This window comes from Electrona antarctica, assembly GCF_951216825.1.
Source record: "Electrona antarctica genome assembly, chromosome: 6".
NCBI classification, from domain to species: domain Eukaryota; kingdom Metazoa; phylum Chordata; class Actinopteri; order Myctophiformes; family Myctophidae; genus Electrona; species Electrona antarctica.
In genome coordinates this window covers 10704195-10721664 of record NC_136811.1, presented here as the reverse complement: position 1 = coordinate 10721664, position 17470 = coordinate 10704195, and the positions used below count along the sequence as shown (strand labels likewise).

At 43.2% G+C, this 17470-nt stretch overlaps 1 protein-coding gene across 1 annotated transcript in view; it reads left to right on the top strand.

Annotated features, from left to right (window-relative positions):
* The first annotated feature begins 5840 nt into the window (after nt 1-5840).
* colq (collagen-like tail subunit (single strand of homotrimer) of asymmetric acetylcholinesterase) overlaps nt 5841-17470 on the top strand; it is a 29027-nt gene continuing 17397 nt past the window's right edge. The window contains exons 1-6 of the mRNA XM_079503619.1: nt 5841-5952; nt 9924-10072; nt 11946-12065; nt 14146-14190; nt 14476-14502; nt 17363-17434. Of these exons, the coding sequence (XP_079359745.1) occupies nt 5856-5952; nt 9924-10072; nt 11946-12065; nt 14146-14190; nt 14476-14502; nt 17363-17434 (510 nt within the window). The 5' untranslated portion in view covers nt 5841-5855. The remainder of the gene's footprint in view (nt 5953-9923; nt 10073-11945; nt 12066-14145; nt 14191-14475; nt 14503-17362; nt 17435-17470) is intronic.

The window sequence follows — 17470 nt, the reverse complement described above, 5'->3', positions numbered from 1 at the left end:
AAACTTACATTTCATATCACAAACACCATGTAGTGAAAACTGTAACTGTAAGCAGAAAAAAAATCTAAATAAATAAAAATAGATTTTTGGAAATTATTAATCGATTTTGAATCGATTAATAACGGGAATTCTAATCGGGTTTTTGGACACCCCTAATTAGCCGATAATAGCTGATCTAGATTGCTATTTTTGAGAAGTTGGTGTGTAGAGGGAAAAAGAAGAGACCCAAGTACAGAGCCAATGGTCAAGTTGACACATTGAGGATTTAAATGGTAAATGGACGGTGCGTTTATATAGCGCCGTTATCCAAAGCGCTTTACATAGATTGTGCATTACATTCATACACCGATGGCGGAGGAAAGCATGCAAGGCACAAACCTGCACATCGGGAGCAATTAGAGGTTCAGCGTCTTGGGACAATTGTATACATGTTACGGCCAAGCTACACCAGGCTTTTCTCGTGCGTTTACCCTAAACGCGCGGCCTGTGCGTGCGTTTTTTAAAATAGGACTGGACCTAAATTAAACGCACGCGCGGGAGAAAACGCGAGAGAAAAGCCTGGTGTAGCGTGGCCGTTAGTGGGGTCCCCTGCTTCATCTCTCTCAGCTAAGGGGTCCTTGGCCCCGAAAACCGTTGGAACACCCCTGGTTTAGAGTGTTTGTTCCGTAACTGGGGGTCTCCCTCCCTATCTCCCTGTCTCTCCAACTCTTTAGTAAGCAGAAAATATGTGTTTTTTAGGGCAAGGTCACAATGCCAATCTGATTGGTTTAAACAGCCTTCTAGCCGTGGATCAAACGAGCACCACTCCACACCTAATCAAAACAAAGAATTCAGCTGCTCTGTTTTCCCAGAGCGCAGCAAAGTCGGTGGCTAGGCTAGATAGTTTCTTGGGACATTTGTGGTCGTAGTGACTACATCTGCCACTTCAGTGATGCTTGCGGAACTCGACTACGTCTCGTTCCTGACCGCATCACTGTCGTGGCAATAATCACGTTAACCCACACCCTCTCGTGTAATATTGCTTAATTCTGTCCCATCAGCAAAGGTAACTCTTGATGCAGGATTATTGGAAGTGATGAACCCACTCAGTGTGTGATTGGGTTTAAGTAAGACCTCCCGTCCTAGCGTAAAAAACTAAAGTTGTCCTTTAAGTAAGACCTCCCGTCCTAGCGTACTGGGAGTGGATGGTAGGTGTTGCGCTCCACCTCAGCAATCTGCTGTATCTACCATGTCTCTAGTAGTCGGTGGTGGAAAAAGTACTCAATTGTTTTACTTAAGTAAAAGTACCAATACTGCAATTTAGAACTACTTTGTTACAAGTAAAAGTACGGAATTGAAAATGTACTTGCGTAAAAGTACAAAAGTATCGGCATCAAAATGTACTTAAAGTACTCATTGTGCAGAATTTGTCATTTGTCATTTCACAACAAAATCTGTTGAAAATAGCAGATCTACAAGCTCACAATGCGTCGCAAGCTTGTAGATCGTCTCTTTTCAAATGGCCGAAATGTATAGGGTTGAAGTGGTTAATGTATGTTTTCTAATCCAAATTAAAATCGCCAAAGTAACTACTGGTAGTAACTAAAGCTTTCAAATGATTGTAGTGGAGTAAAAGTACAAATTTTGGCTCTGAGATGTAGTGGAGTAGAAGTAAAAGTACTGGAAATTGGAAATACTCAAGTAAAGTACAAATACCTCAATATTGTACTTAAGTACAGTACTTAAGTAAAAGTACTTAGTTACTTTCCACCACTGGCAATCTACTGTATCTGCCATGTGTCTAGTGCATTGAAAAGGGGATATAGTCCACCTTGTTCTCTGCTGATACCGACAATATGCCACTCAGACCTACTTGGTGACAACATCTTAAGTGGAACCCTCTAAATTTGAAGCTGATGAATTCACTCTCTCCTGATTGGATAAAATTGTACGCAAACTGAAAATATATTTTCTGTTTACTTAAAGGACCACTTCACCACTTTTCAACTTCTCTTCCTAACTAATGTTCATGATAAAATACCACCATTTTTTCCTACTCAGTCTGTGTCTCATAGGAAGGCTGTGGGCAGTTCAGAAACCCGTCCACCAGTGACATCATCGATGGTGAATCCAAGCTAATAGAAACGGCAGGCTTTCTTTTCCTGAAAAGTTGCAATGCAAAAGTTGAAGCCATCGTTCTCACGATAATAAAAATCTAAATATATTTTAAAACAAAAATCTGCCTAATGACTGGTGGACGGGTGTCCAAACTGCCCAAAGCCCTCCTATGAGACACAGACTGAGTAGGAAAAAATGGTGGTGTTTTATCATGAACATTAGTGAGGACCAATTATATGAAGAGATGTTGAAAAGTGGTGAAGTGGTCCTTTAAAGAGCTGGAGAGATGGGAAAATACCTCTTACTGGACAAACGGTCTATAGCAATTATTACCATTTCTTTGTTTTTTAAGAAAGAAAGATTATTTCTTTTCTCCTTTTCCTTTTTTTCTTTTCTTTTCTTTTCTTCTTTTTTTTACCAAAGAATATTGTCTTATACCATAAGACGAGGCTGGACAATTACAGGTGTGTGTGCTTACTGTATGTATTGTAAAAAAAAAGAGAGAAAAAAGATTGTTTCTATGAAATATTTCAAATTGTACTCACTACTCAGTAGTATTTAATGGAATTTACTAAATGATTAATAAATAATGTAAAAAAGTAATGACTATTACATTTATTGACCTACAATCCTCTGAGCAATGTTGCAGTATTTTGGATAAGGTTCCACATTTCACTGGGCAAAGCAAAAAACCTGAGGACGATTCTACAAATGTCTTCTAAATCCTGACAGTTTTCTGAAAAACCTATGTTTCTATGTCAGTCGTTCCCAAACATTTTCACGTCAAGGACCCCCAAAAATACAGTAATTGGCCGCCGACCCTCATCTGAAAATGTTGTTCCAGGGACCCCCCCCCCCAGAAACAAAGATTTGAGTTAAAAACTCTGAAAGAATATACATTCAAAGATTTGCACCACATTTTCACGATTTTTCAAAAATAGCAGATCTACAAGCTCGTAGCGCGGCACTCGGTGCCGCGCTATGAGCTTGTAGATCTGTTATTTTTCAATAGCAAAACAATGCGTTAAAACACCAAAAGGTGACGTTCCCGTCCAGAATGGGTTTTAATTAACTAGGTTAATTCACAACTATTGCTGCTTTTCAATCCCTCCAGGAAGTTGTGTCATTCCCCCTGGCCACCTGGTCCTTCTAACTAAACAGTCAGGGACCACACACAGTAGTTAAACCTGGAACAACAGCTGAATGTAGTTGAGTACTAAGTAATCAATTACCCTGAGAAAGAACAAAGGGTTTGGAAACACTGCTATTGTACATTAATACAAATGCATTGTTACTGGAGATTCAAATTGATGGGACGGTATAGAGTCAACGTAGTTTTATTATATTATTTATATTCTATCGTTTTGGCTGTTTTCATCTGTTAAATTAAATGAAAATGAAGGCGAAGCAGCCACGATTGGTGGTTTGATTTGTTCTTACTTCAGTTTGTTTGACGCGTTACTTATAATGACGCCTCACAACTACAAAACAATTAGTATCTACAAGCTCAGTCACGAGTTGCAACACTTCTTGTAGATCAGCTATTTCGGCTATTTAAAAAAACGAAGAATTACATTTTTATGCCTATAATGACATGCGCCCCAAAAAACAGGGACACCAGATTGCCACTGGTGTTAGAATCTCTAATATCTCTTAGCAATGCTTCTTCACACAGCTGTTCCAAGGAAACAGAACGACCCCCTTAGGAAATGCAGGCATTTAATTAATTTGTGGGACAGACCACACAAGAAGACCAATCAATAATACGCCCATGCACACGGCTTCATGTACAGTGGGCAGCACGGAAAACATATGGAACCTCGTACAGTATGTCCACAACGCTTCCTTTTTTATCATTCAAATACGTACTAAAATTGAAAATTAAATTAGCCGATCGATCTACAAGCTCACAACGTGTCACATCTAGTTTCACTGCTTTTGTGTGACACCTTGCGTGACGAAGAAGCGCTTATGTACGAAAAACTAAAAACAAACCATAAGAAGTTGAAATATGGTACAGGGTTTCTTTCTGCCCGACAGCAACAATATGCAACCAAAGAGATATTCGTTTCTAAAAAAACAATTTCAATCCGGGGTCCGGAATCACGTCGCACGGTCAGTGTCATGTTTGTTGTCTTTGTATAGTCACACAGGTCACAGGGTAAGTTTTTGTATAGCACATTTCAACAAGGCAGTATTTTGACCTGAGATCAGATTCTAAAAATGTCTTCTACATCCTGACAGTTTTCTGAAAAAGCTATGTTTCTATGTTTCTATTCAGTCGTTCTTCGATTTTTCAAAAATAGCAGACCTACAAGCTCGTAGCGCGCCACTCGGTGGCGCGCTATGAGCTTGTAGATCTGCTATTTTTCAATAGCTAAAGCATAACATAATGCTAACACCAAAAGGGGTTCCCACCCAAAATGTGTTAAAGTGCTTCATATATAAAACATTAAGCATTGACACCTAAGACACAGAAGAGAGCACGCAAAACAATGTAGGAAAAAAAATGCATATGAAGAAATGTCAAAGGAGAATTCCATACTAGAAGGCTTTCTTACCTTTATTTGTAGTTGTTACGTCCCCACCGAAGAGGTCCAGGTGTTATTTTGTGCAAAAGTGCGTTATTGGCTATTTCCCCTACCATAAGCCCTCAATGAATTGCATTGAATTGAATGGGACTATGGGGTGTTGTGCTAATTTGCTTATTTCCATCGCTCAAATATCTTTTTTTTGTATATATCCTCTCTTCATAATGTAAATCGTATCCCAAGCGGCACACTTTACTACTTATTTTGATGGAAATAAACAAATTAGCACAAAAACCCAACCCCCATTGAGGGCTTATATTAGGGGAAATAGCCAATAATGCACTTTTGTACAAAATAACACCTGGACCTCTTTGTTGGGGACGTAACTACAACAAATAAAGGTAAGAAAGCCTTCTAGCATGGAATTCTCCTTTAACCCATTTTAGGTGGGAACCCCTTTTTGGTGTTAGCATTATGTCATGCTTTAGCCATTGAAAAATAGCAGATCTACAAGCTCATAGCGCGCCACCGAGTGGCGCGCTACGAGCTTGTAGGTCTGCTATTTTTGAAAAATCGAAGAACGACTGACATAGAAACAGCTTTTTCAGAAAACTGTCAGGATGTAGAAGAAATTTTTGAATCTGATCTCAGGTCAAAATGGGTTAATATTTGAAAGATCACACATACATGACATGCATGCAAAGCAGCATCTTCAGTTGTCATGTCATGACATGAAACCACAACAAAAAGGTTTGTTGTTGTTGTTTCCACTGACAGAGTTATGACACGCTATAAAAAGGACAGCGGCGCATTATTAAAAGCAAGGGTGCCAATAACGTGCGGGGTGTCTTAGCGTGTGTTTCCACTCTCTCCCCGTGGTGGGTGGGTCTGGAAACAAAGGCTCTTAGCAGTAGTAAGGGTCTAATATTGGCACGGAGAGGAGCAGCTGGCAGGCTCACTCCTGTAAATTTAGCGCACACTGATGCAGAGGAAAGATTTAATGGGCATTGGTTGGCATACCCCCACCCCGCCCCACCCTTTCCTCCTCCTCCTCCTCCTGCTCCTCCTCCTCTTCCTAAAGGCGTAGGGACACCGAGCAGGGAGGGAGGGAGGGAAGGAGTGGGGAGAAGCGGTGTAAAGAAACAGGAGACGAGTGGTGGAGCGAGCGTAGAGCGCAGTGAGTGTTGTGTGTACTGTATCTCCTCAAGTAGCAGCAGCAGCAGCAGCATGGTTGTTCTAACGCTCGGACTGTACCTTCCACTGTTGTCCTGTTATGTCCTGGCAGATGCCTCCTACCTGGACACCATCCTCTCATTCCCAGCAGGTACGTGTGTGTGTGTGTGTGTGTGCGTGACTGTGTGTGTGTGCGTGGGGGAAGAGAGAGTGTGTACCCAGCAGGTGTGTGTGTGTGGGTGGGTGTGTGCGCACGCAAATGCTTGTGTGTGTTTGTTTACATGGCTGCAAAGATGGGTGGTTGTGCCTGTATATTTATTATTATTATTATTACAGGAGGGCACAGGGCATGCATGGATGCAATGACAGAATGTCATTCATTTGGTTTAATGATCTCCACCTGGCATGTCATCATTGTATAGGCCAAGACTTTCACACATTCATTCTCCCGAAATGATGTCTTAAAAAGGTTTAAACTTTCTGAATTTCCAACAATAGCAACAAAAATATCCCATCTACAGACATCTACAGGTTGCAGACGGGATAATTGTGCAATAATCATAATAAGGCAAAATGTGTGCATTTAAAAAATTCAATTTAAAGGAGCTTTATTGGCATGAGCGTTTACATTGCCAAAGCAAGTGTCAAAATATAAAAACATTAGAAAATTGGGAACGTATGGGAGAGGGTACAGCATCGTATAAACAGAGCTATGTCACATTGCGTCGTCATACAGGGTACAACAAGGCTTTTTTTAAACATTATTTGTTTTTTTCAGAAGAGAAAAAGAAACGGCACTTGTTTGTATTTATTGTGCGGTTGGTAACCGTGGAGGAGGGGGTCTATAAATAAAGTCAGCTCCTCAGCTGGTCCTGGAGGTGCAGAGCAGAGCGTAGAGGGGCTTCTTCATGACAGTGCATGTCCAACGCAGCAGCAGCAGCAGCAGCAGCAGCAGCGTCGGGAAGCCTGAAGTCTGTCGGCCTGTCACCATCTGATCGTTTGCACCTGTTATAGAAATTATAACCAGTGGTGGGGAAAAAAGCACTCGAATGTTACGTAAAAAAAGATATATTATTACTGCAATGCAAGCAGTACAAGTGAAAGTCCGGTATAGGCCTATTAATCAAAATTCACTTCAAAAGTACAACAATATTGGCACCTAATTATACTTAAAGTACCAAAAGTTAAAGTAAGCGGAATGTCCCGCTTCACAAGTTATCGTATGTCTAAAATGTATACAGATATTTAGAACATAGCAGTATATTCAAAATGTATACAAAGTAATTGTAGCGAAGTAAATGTACAACGTTTGCCTCCGTCTAAAAGATGCAGTGGAGTAGAAGTAAAAGTACTTACGTACAGTACTTGAGCACATGTACTTTAGTTACTTTCCACCACTGCCTGTTACCTTCGCCCACGTCCTGCGTCCGTCCGTCCGTCCGTCCGTCTGCGTTTAGCCCATTAAGGACTGGAACGCATCTGTCTCGCTTTTACGACTTTAACCATTATTTTAAACTCTAGCTATTGAGAAATAGCAGATCTACAAGCTCATAGCGCGGCACTCGGTGCCGCGCTATGAGCTTGTAGATCTGCTATTTTTGAAAAGTCATGGAAATGTGTGAAATTCTTTGAATATACAAGTATATGCTTTCACAGCAAACGTTTTGAACTCATATCTGGGAACAACATATTTTCAGATGTGGGTCGGAGGCCAATTACATTATAATTTTTGGGGGTCCTTGACATGAAATAGTTTGAGAACCACTGACATAGAAAGATAGGTTTTTTTTTGCCTCCCCCTGGCCAGCCGGGGCACCTGATGGAGGGGAAAGGAACTGGTTGGAATAACGTGTTCCTTCCACGCGCTACGTCCAACCAGGGAAACTCCCCCCTGTCAGGTGTAAAAGGAGCAACTTGGACACTCAGGCATGAAGGAAGCATGAGTTCAAGTCCGTTGCTCTCCCCAGGTTGGCGGAGGGTGTGTAGAGCCCAGGATGACATTAGATAATTGACACAACGGGTGAAAATGGGTTACAAAATCATGGGATAAAAAAAAAATATATATATATATGTTTTTCAGAAAAACTAATTCAGAAGACATTTAGTATAGAATCTGACCTCAGTCCTAAATGAGTTATAGTCTCACGTTGCTCTCGCCTCCGTCGTGCATGAAGGAACGTCTCAAGCATGTGCACAGTCAGTGTCATATGCCGTTGACCTTTTTGGATTTACACTTTGTTGCATGATGTGCTGTGCAAGACGTATAGCATTTACTGTTCAGCAGCACACATACATCGGGCACGAGGAGATCGCTGTGCACAAACGGCAGCCCTGCAGGACTGAAGTTGCTGTAGGTTGCAGGAGATGGGTGTACACGTGTGAATTAATACAGAAAAGAATACAGTGGTGGAGCAAGTACTCAATACCCATTTTGACCTGAGGACGATTCTACAAAATGCCTTCTAAATCTTGACAGTTTTCTGAAAAACCCATGTTTCTATGTCAGTCGTTCTCAAACATTTTCTTGTGAAGGACCCCCAAAAATTGGCCACCGACCCCATCTGAAAATATGTTGTTCCAGGGCCAACCTGGGGGGCAGCGGACTGACGTCATGCCTCCTTCTATGCATGAGGAGTCCAAGCTGCTTCTTTTCACCTGACAGGGGGGAATTTCCCTGGCCGGACGTAGCGTGTGGAAGGAACACGTTATTCCGACCAGTTCCTTTCCCCTCCATCAGGCGCCCCGGCTGGCCAGGGGGAGGTAGTTTTAGAGACCAGGATTACTGCATGTTTTTGTGAGGGTACCTACAGGGAGAACATGCAAACTCCACACAGAAAGGCCCTTTCGCCAACCCCACCTCGGGTAACTACTTTAGCTAACTACTTTAGCTGGAACCCCCCCCCCAGGACCCCCGAGGGTCCCTGGACTCCACTTGAGAACCCAACGCTGTGCAGAATGTGCAGTATATGTCAACTTAAACTGTCACATCGCAGGTTTACAGACGGGTGTAAAGAGAAAAGTGGGTGAAATTCTTTGTCATACGCACGCTCCATCGCTGCAGTTTTCAAGGAAAGGGTAAAAGAATAGAGATAGAAAGTAAAACAGGGAAAACAGGTCAGAAACATCAAATATTCCTAATATGAGTGGAGTAAAATATATACATGAGGGGGTGTGGTTAAAAGAAAAAAGAATCACTGGAATGAATGAGGTAGTTAAAATAGCAGCATAGTATAATAATACAGTATATAGACGTGTGTGTGTGTGTGCGTCGAAAAATGTTCGTCGACTACCTTTTTTCACTGACAAACTAAATGGAAACTAAAACTAAATATACTGACAATTTCGTCAACAAATAAAAACTAGACTAAAATGTTAGGAAGGGACTATAGTGGACAAGAGTATAAGACAAGTCATTTTACACTTGTTGGTTTCATGCTGAAAATAGCCGATCTACAAGCACAGATCTGCTAGTGTGAAATCAGTCATTGCGACTGCATCAAGGCCCGACAAAATACATTTTAGTCGACTAAATCAACCGTAGATTAAAACTAAGACTAAAATATCATGCTGTTTAGTCGACTAAAACTAGACTAACACTAAAACATTCCAGGTGACTAAAATGTGACTAAAACTAAATGAAGTTTCAGTCCAAAGACTAATAGAAATTTGCTGTGAAAAACAACACTGCAGACGACGTACGCGATTCGGCCTAGTCGGCCTTCCTCAGCGCTGTCAACGCTGACGAAGGCCTCACTCACCGTGTCCGTGTTTAATGGCCGCCCCAATGCATTTCCAATGGGAGTCACATGGTTTGACAAAACATTTTTGTTTGATGCGGGGGAGGGGGGCACAACACAGCCATCAAACAAAAATGTTTTGTCAAACCATGCGACTTCCATTGGAAATGCATTGGGGGCGGCCATTAAACACGGACAAGACACAAGACCAATGTTGTATGCATGTTGCAACAGTGTGAGTGAGGCCGAAGGCCGAAACGTTGTCTGCGCGTTAATTTACAAACAAAAAAACAAAAATGTGGATAATATGTGCATGGATGTATAACCTCTTGCAAAGTGAAACCCAGTTTTCAACATGCCTGACATCATTGCTCCTCCCATATAGGCAGCGTGATCACTGACCATGTGTCCGCTGTCACCGCAGCTCTCCGGCGGCCGGACCGGCAGAAGAGATTCAGCCCCTGCTGTTTACTGAGCCCTCCCCCGCCCCCCCTCTTTCCTCCGCCCCCTACGCTTTGGCGCCGCCACGCTCATGTGAGTCAAAGTCATGTGACTTGTCCTTGTTGTTGGAGGGGGGGGGGGGGGGGGGGGGGGGTCTGATTGTTGATGTGTCCTTGGGTCGTATCCAAACTGCCACCGGTATCTCTCTCTCTCTCTCTCTCTCTCTCTCTCTCTCTCTCTCTCTCTCTCTCTCTCTCTCTCTCTCTCTCTCTCTCTCTCTCTCTCTCTCTCTCTCTCTCTCTCTGGTCCCCCGGCTAAAAGCAGACCTGTATACTCTCACACTCCGGTAACATTAATAATAAAAACTCCAAGGGCACACTGGATTATGGGGCCCTCGAAGATGCCACCATTGCCATGCGTTGATAGTGATACAATTTACTGTTGAATGCATGGGGGGTGTGATGTTTCCTTTCTAGGCTGCAGGTTTCCTCCCAGGACATACTGTAAGTCAGGGATTTTTTTTAATTTCAAGGACCCCCAATCTACACTGTAAAATTGTGTTTAAAATGTTAATTTAACTTCATGACGTCATGTGCATGACGTCACAGGCTAGGCTAAACTTCCGCTCGCTCGAGCGGGTCTATTGCCTCTCTTCCATAGAGCTCTCTTCCCGGTAGCTGTTGGTAAATGGTGCATTTATATAGCGCCTTTTATCCAAGGCGCTTTACATAGTTTGCATTCACACAAACACATTCATACACCGATGACAGAGGAAACCATGCAAGGCAGCAACCTGCACATCAGGAGCAATTAGGGGTTCAGTGTCTTGCTCAAGGACACTTCGACACTAACTCTGGGGGAGCCCGGGTTCGAACTGGCAACCTTGCGGTTCCTGCCCGGCCACTCTACCCCTGAGCCACCACCCTGACGGCCCCTCACACTAGGTAGCGTCGGAGGCATCCACTGCACCTATTACACAACAGGAGCAGTTTAACGTCATGCCCAGGACACACACACTGGCTAGCGTCCTGCAGCGCCATGCATGTGTCAAAATATAATCATTTTTTTTCCTTTTCCTCCTCCTTTCCTTTCTTGTTCCAACTACGAGACACAGCATGTAGACAGAAATGGCATCGCCACCGTCCTATGGCCATCAGTGTAGGATCCATTATGTAGATGATGTTGGAAAAAGGGGAAAATGCTGTAAATGATTTGTGTGTCAAGTGTTATTTTCTCTATTTCCTGATACTAATCGTTGCTAGTATATTATTTTCAGTAACAGGGGTCTCCCCCGTTTTTGTTGCTACATAGAATACAGAAAATATAAATTTTCACGTCGGAATACCAATTTCATCCAACCAGGATAATTAAGGATAAGCGAGTTAAATTGGAATTGATAGAGGATAAAAAAGGTCCCCTAGGGTAGGTACCCTCACAAAAAACATGCAGTAATCCTGGTCTCTAAACTGCCTCCCCCTGGCCAGCCGGGGGGCCTGATGGAGGGGAAAGGAACTGGTTGGAATAACGTGTTCCTTCCACGCGCTACGTCCAACCAGGGAAACTCCCCCCTGTCAGGTGTAAAGGAGCAACTTGGACACTCAGGCATGAAGGAAGCACGAGTTCAAGTCCGTTGCTCTCCCCATGTCCCCCATATATGGGGACTATAGGTTGGCGGAGGGTGTGTAGAGCCCAGGATCACATTAGATCATTGACACAGGGGTGAAAAATGGGTTACAAAATCATGGGATAAAAAATAAAAAAAAGGTCAGAATTGGAACTGGAACACAAAGAAACTGAAGCGAAATTTAACCTCTAAACCTTTGGCAAAAAAACAATAATCCCTTAACGCAAGTGCAATTAAGTGCAATTTAGATTTTGTTTTCCTTTTCCTAAATGAACATTTGGCAAAGTTATGATGAGAAACGTTCCATGCTGTAACGTTGGGTATTGATGGATTCTTTTCCAGGATGACGATGATGGTTCAAGTGGTCATGGAGGTATTACAGATCCAGACCAGAAAGGTTCTGAGAAAGGTTCTATGTGTCTGCAGGGTCCCCCAGGCCCGGCCGGCCTCCCTGGGCCTCAGGTAGGAACCATAACACACACACTTTTACTTTAATAACACTCATTCAAAATTATTTCAAGATTTTCAAGATTTTTCATAAAAAAATTCAAAAATAGCAGATGTACAAGTGAAACCATTCTATGTTTGACGTGTTTCTAATAATGGTCCAGGGTAAGATATGGTACAGCTTTATTATCCAATTCAGTCATCAAAACAGCCACCGTGATCTGACCAAAATATACAAGATATATATGTTGCATGCATAAAGTCAGTGGCAAAGTGAGGGTCAAAGTGAGTTTAACGTTTTATTGAGAGATGGATGGAAAGTAGGCTGACAGGAAATGGGGAGAGAGATGGGGGAGTGACATGCAGTACAGGCCGTCGGGATCGGGAGTCGAACCCGCGGCACGCTGCAAGACTGGCTTACCAGCCAAGGTGCCCAGACGGCTATGCCAGCCGCCCCGGGCCAGAGTTTAACGTTGTTTAATGCAATCACAGATAGGACTTTTCTGTTTGGACGTATGGGCTGTCAAGGCCAGAAAGTAGGTTTCTTTTCCCCACTCGGTAGGCGTTCCTGCATAACTTCCAGGTATGATAATGATGCTGTCACGTGCATATATACCCTCTATAGATTGACAAGATTCTGATCAACATCACAGAAATATATCTGACTGCATAATAATCATGAAAAAGATTCACACTTGATCTGACATAGTTATCGGTGCATCGTCGGCATAGTTCTGGAATCTCTCGTGGTCTGCAACACCAGAGCAGCGTGCGAACGACAAAATCAGGACAATGTTGACCGACTGGTTCCTCGAGCACGTGGAGCACGTTTTGTATTTGCATTGCTTACAGTTGTCGGAGGACGTAGTTCTTCCAGGACGTCCCAACCCCCCCCCCCCTCCCTCTCTCTCTCCTATAACAACTCCAGACATGTCGGGGATGGTTTGGGAGGACCGGAGCCATGGGGTGCGGGGCGGTTGTTGAGGGGGGGGACGGGGGGTATTCATGGGGAGGAGGGGGGAAGGGGGGTATAGGGGGTCCACTTTGGCACCCTGCAACACAGCAGCCCATTAACGCGCCCGATTTAGCCCAGACACAAATAGCCTTTTTCCACTGGCTGCCAGGCTGCCCATGCAGTACGCACTCTGCTGCACACCATTCTTAGAAACAGCCCAAAGAGTTTTTTGTCCGTGCAATGGAACGGGCAGGCATACTCAGTCGCGTAAATTCCAGCAACGGCCCACAGTCAGACACACACAAACAGAGCATGCATGGTGGGGGAAACATGTGTTTCAGTGCTTTGGTGGTCGCTGGAAAAGTTCACCGACCATCTGTTATGCGGGTTCAAAAGGTGAGCCTTTGATGTTTTGTAAACGTAAAAGCATTTTCACTTATTGGCATTTTTTTCTTTTTCGCTCGGTTTGCCCATTCTGCGTTTTCCCCTTTAATCATGGCTATTAGACGGGGGCCACCTGCATCGCAGTACTGCAGCAGTCAGGCCTTCGGTTATATATCACTCGGGAGGGCAACGCATACAAGGCACTTTGTAAATCAATATCGGCCACTCAGCCCTTAGCTAATTGAAACTGCAGGGGGAATTGGGCTTCAGGGAACAGCAGTGAATTTCTCAGTGGATGTGGTGGGGAAACGAGACTATATTATCCCATTCTAGGTGCGGAACCCCTTTTGGTGTTTTAAGCATTATGTTATGCTTTAGCTATTGAAAAATAGCAGATCTACAAGCTCATAGCGCGGCACCGAGTGCCGCACTACGAGCTTGTAGGTCTGCTATTTTTTTTAAATCGTGAAAATGTGGCGCAAATCTTTGAATATATATTCTTTCACAGGGAACATTTTTAACTCAAATCTTTGCCTGGAACTACATATTTTCCGATGGGGGTCGGCGACCAATTACATATATTTTTGGGGCTCCTTGACATAAAATTGTTTGAGAACCACTGAAAACATGGGTTTTTCAGAAAACTGTCAGGATTTAGAAGACATTTGTAGAATCGTTCCCAGGTCTAAATGGGTTATTAAGCGAGATTAGATAAGTCTCTTTATTTTGTGTTTCTTTCCTCCTCTCTCATCACAGGGTCCACCTGGTTTACCCGGCATAGAAGGGCCCGAGGGAGAGAAGGTAACGTCGTCAAATGATTACTGCTTGTTTTTTTCCCCCGATGTCTTCCATCATCCATCCTATAGTGGATCTAATCGAATGTATGTAAACAAATATGTTTGGACCGGTATAGCATTTTTTTTTTGCAAAAAGCCACACTTTCAACCTTCCGGGTTGGGGGGGGGGGGGGGGGGGGGTTTGTTTGAGTGCGAGCGAGCTATAGCCCGGGAAATGCGGTTGTCATGACTACCATTTCTGTTTTCTGCCCCTCCCTCTCTCTCTCTCCCTCCCTCCTCCTGCTGTCAGGGAGAACTAGGAAGACCTGGACAAAAGGTGAGTCTCTCCATGAATCACTCCTCTTCTTCTCCTCCGCTAAGTGGATTTACTCACACACACACACACACACACACACACACACACACACACACACACACACACACACACACACACACACACACACACACACACACACACACACACACACACACTTACTCGAGTAACGGTATAACCGTATTGGTATCGAAATGCGTTGATCGTTCATTGTGATCTTGTGGATCGGCTATTTTCAAAAGGCTGAAATGGTTAATGTATGTTTAGTAATAATCAAAATCTACAAAGTAACTAGTTGTTACTACAGTTTTTTTTTCACATAATTGTAGTGGAGTAAAAGTAAAATGTAACGAAAATTGGAAATATTCCAGTAAAGTAAAAAACAACAACCTCAGAATTGTACTTTTGTACAGAATTGTACCTTTTGGTGTTTTAAGCATTATGTTATACTTTAGCTATTGAAAAATAGCAGACCTACAAGCTCATAGGGCGGCACCGAGTGCCGCACTACGAGCTTGTAGGTCTGCTATTTTTGTTTCAGAAAACTGTCATGATTTAGAAGACATTTTTTACATTCGTCAGTAATTGAGTAAATGTAGTTAGTTCACACCACGTGCCGTGCCGTGCCGTGCCGTGCAGTGCCGTGCCGTGCCGTGCGTGGACATTATGAAATTGCAAGCAGGTACAACCTTGACAGGAGGCGAACGGAACGGGCACGAGCTGCTGAGATGACCTCTCCTCTGGCTGAAGGGGAGATAACAGAAGTGCTTCTCAATCCTCGTTTCATTTCAAGGACTCCCAGTTTGAATAGCATGTAGCCACGGACGACCCGTTTTCATATGATTTTAAACTAGAGATGCACAATATAATCGGTATAGCGTATCGGAATCGGCCATAAAAAATGCCATAACGGTATCGCATGGGTCTCAAAATAATCCAGATTATTTTCACCGATATTGATCACGCAATAATAATGTGACCGTCGATGGCTAGGTTCTACATTGTGTACTCCATCTCATCCAGTAGTCATTCTGTAGTGAAAACAGACACTTGGAAAAAGAGAGTTAAGAGAGTTTAAAAATATTTATTGATTGATTGAATAATCGGAGATCGGATATCGGTCATGATTTCATAACCGTGCACCCCTATCTTAAACTTTGGGACCCTGCAATCTGCACTGGGAGTGGGAGTGCACACAGACAGACCCATCATAAGGGCCCATTTGGACACCTGCTGATCCCCAGACCCCAACAAGGGGTGAGAACCAGTGCCTTACAGCCCCCCCCCCCCACCCCATATCAAGCCCTTGAAAGACCCCTACCCCTCCCCCCCAATAAGATGGACCTCACGCTGTCATTGGAACAGTGGACCGTCCCCCGCCACACACAGCTTCATTGTAAATTCAGCGGGCGCATGTTGGATAAGAGGACCCGTCATAAACGAGAAGTGACCTCCCTAAACGATTGGTCATTGTGGTTAACCAGTAATACAGCCCCACTGGGAGAGCTTTCGGTGGCGCGCGCTCCTGCTCTGACCGAGGAGTGGAGTGGAGCCCACCGACCGCACCAGCCGTGCAATTTTGCTTAGTGCTTCCAAGCCCGAGCCCATAAATCATTTTATTTCCCACAAGCACCGGCTCCTGTTCTATATACAGACCATCATTTAATTAAAGAGAACCAAGTGACAGGGCTCGTTAAAGTCATACCGCCTCCACATGTGCAGCTACAGTATGCTTGTTGTGGGTTGACAAATGTCTGCAGCGGGACGGGTGGGCCGGGCCGGCAGCTTTGTCAAACCCACACCGGCACAGGCCTGGCAGGTTTTTCATTTTGCCAGCGGTGGAAAGTAACTAAGTACATTTACACAAGTACTGTACTTAAAGGACAACTTTAGTTTTTTTCAACCAAGGTTCATGTTTTAGGATGTTATTAGAGAAACTAAAAGATGAGTGTTATTATTTTTTCATTTGCTGCTTTCTTTCGTTTTAGGGATTTTAGCTGTTTTTGACAGGGGGCGGGGGCATTCGAGCATGGGGCTAAATATGTATTTTTTTACAACATTTTATAGCGATTTATTTTTTAATTATTTACTATAGTCCTAATAAACCCCAGGAAATTTCATCTGGCCACAAAAGATCACGGGATCTACTGAATGTGTCAAACTAACATTGAGCCTATGACACACAGTGTGGCTTCCCCCCAGTAGGCTACCTTCACATTCAGTAGATCCTGTGATTTTTTTGTGGCCAGATGTAATTTCCTGGGGTTTATTAGGACTATAGTAAATAATAAAAAAAGAAATTGCCATAATATTTTGTAAAAAAATACATATTTAGCCCCATGCTCGAATGCCCCCGCCCCCCTGTCAAAAACAGCTAAAATCCCTAAAACGAAAGAAAGCAGCAAATGGAAAAAAAAATAACACTCATCTTTTACTTTCTCTAATAACAACCTAAAACATGAACTAAAGTTGTCCTTTAAGTAACATTTTGAGTTTTGGGTTTGTTTTTTGTTTTTTTACTTTACTGTGAGTATTTCCAATTTCCAGTACTGTTACTTCTACTCCACTAGATCTCAGAGGCAAATAGTGTACTTTTACTCCACTATATTTATTTGAAAACCTTAGTTGCTAGTTACTTTTTTGATTTTGATTATTACTAAACATACATTAACCACTTCATTTCGGTCATTTTGAAAATAGCCGATCTACAAACTCACAATGCGTTGCGATGCGACCAAAATGTGTTGGTCACCTGCATTTTGCGAGTTCACCGCCTTATATATTTTTACCACTCTGATGCCTTTGCCTATACAAAGGAAATTAACTATTGTCCTGATGGTGACATGTTGATGTTGTTGTTCAGGGTCGGACAGGGCCTCCAGGGCTCCCAGGGAAGCCGGGGTCAGTCGGGTGGAACGGACCAAATGGGCCCAAAGTGAGTAAGTCCACTTTCCTGGTTACTATTATAGCC